Here is a 1,126-nt window from a genome sequence, read left to right on the forward strand (position 1 = left end):
TAAACAAAGAAATGTTAAAGGAAAAATTGGAAGAAATTTATCATAACTTCTTAGAGCAATCTACTTGATTCTTTAAGTATATCTAAAACACAATGTATTTTAGGGTCATATAGAAAGCTGTGTCTTTATGTTAATTTTTAATAATGATAATAGATATGCAATATACTAATCACATTAAATCATTTATTTCCACTATATAATTAATTGAATATTCTAATTCATGGCAAGTGATAAACAAAAACACTTGTGCACACATATGTGTATTATTTTAGTAGAGATGGATAGTTTATTAAAATCAATTTTTAATTAACCATTTACTGGTTCTTAAACTAAGTGTCTCTGTACTAAGAGGTAGCACTTTCTCCCAAGGTTCTTGTGAGTACTAAATGAGAAAATATTTGTAAAAACATTTGGTAGAGTTCCTAGCTCACAATCAACCATTAATAATAATTGTTTCCTTCCTTCCATCCATCTTGTGAATTATGTCTTGGAATTACATAAGCACACACATATACATATTTGTTATTCAGTTTTATAATCATATTCACTTCTCAACCTTTTTATAATATTATATCAAAAGGGAACCTAGCTTTTTCACCCATCCAGCCATCGTGGTGGAAGCTCTGCTGTCATCTCATCATCATGTCCTCTCATAAAACATTCAGAATCAAGAGGTTCCTGGCCAAGAAACAGAAGCAGAATCGTCCCATTCCCCAGTGGATTCGGATGAAAACTGGCAATAAGATCAGGTACAACTCCAAGAGGAGACACTGGAGAAGGACCAAGCTCGGTTTATAAAGAATGGCCAGGGAAATGAAAGACATTCTAGACCAAGACCACCTCCCCCTCCCTACCATTGCATCCATCCATCTACCCATTCATTCATCCATCCATCACTTAAATCGCCTCATTGCCCCCAATAAGAAGTAACTACTACTGCTGCCCCTCCCATTTTGGAAACCTGTCTTCCAAAATGCAGACTTCAAAGAAAACCCCTAGCAAAGTATTCGACTTGTCTTGCCCTTGAATGTCTTCATCTCTTGCATCCATTCATTCGGTAAACTGTGTGTTGTGATATAGTTTAAATTACTGTTCTCTCCATCTCTGTGTTGCATTTGTCTGTCTG

At 35.2% G+C, this 1,126-nt stretch overlaps 1 protein-coding gene across 1 annotated transcript; it reads left to right on the forward strand.

Moving 5' to 3' along the window:
- The first annotated feature begins 630 nt into the window (after positions 1–630).
- LOC141502222 (large ribosomal subunit protein eL39) lies at positions 631–798 on the forward strand. Its single transcript, XM_074206851.1, has one exon. The coding sequence runs from the start codon at positions 643–645 to the stop codon at positions 796–798; it is 156 nt and encodes a 51-aa protein (XP_074062952.1). The 5' UTR covers positions 631–642.
- Positions 799–1,126: the final 328 nt, after the last annotated feature.

This window comes from Macrotis lagotis, chromosome X (assembly GCF_037893015.1).
Source record: "Macrotis lagotis isolate mMagLag1 chromosome X, bilby.v1.9.chrom.fasta, whole genome shotgun sequence".
Taxonomy (NCBI): domain Eukaryota; kingdom Metazoa; phylum Chordata; class Mammalia; order Peramelemorphia; family Peramelidae; genus Macrotis; species Macrotis lagotis.

Bases quoted from the DNA above. Each gene is read 5' to 3' on its own strand.
- LOC141502222 (XM_074206851.1), top strand. From the start codon at position 643: ATGTCCTCTCATAAAACATTCAGAATCAAGAGGTTCCTGGCCAAGAAA.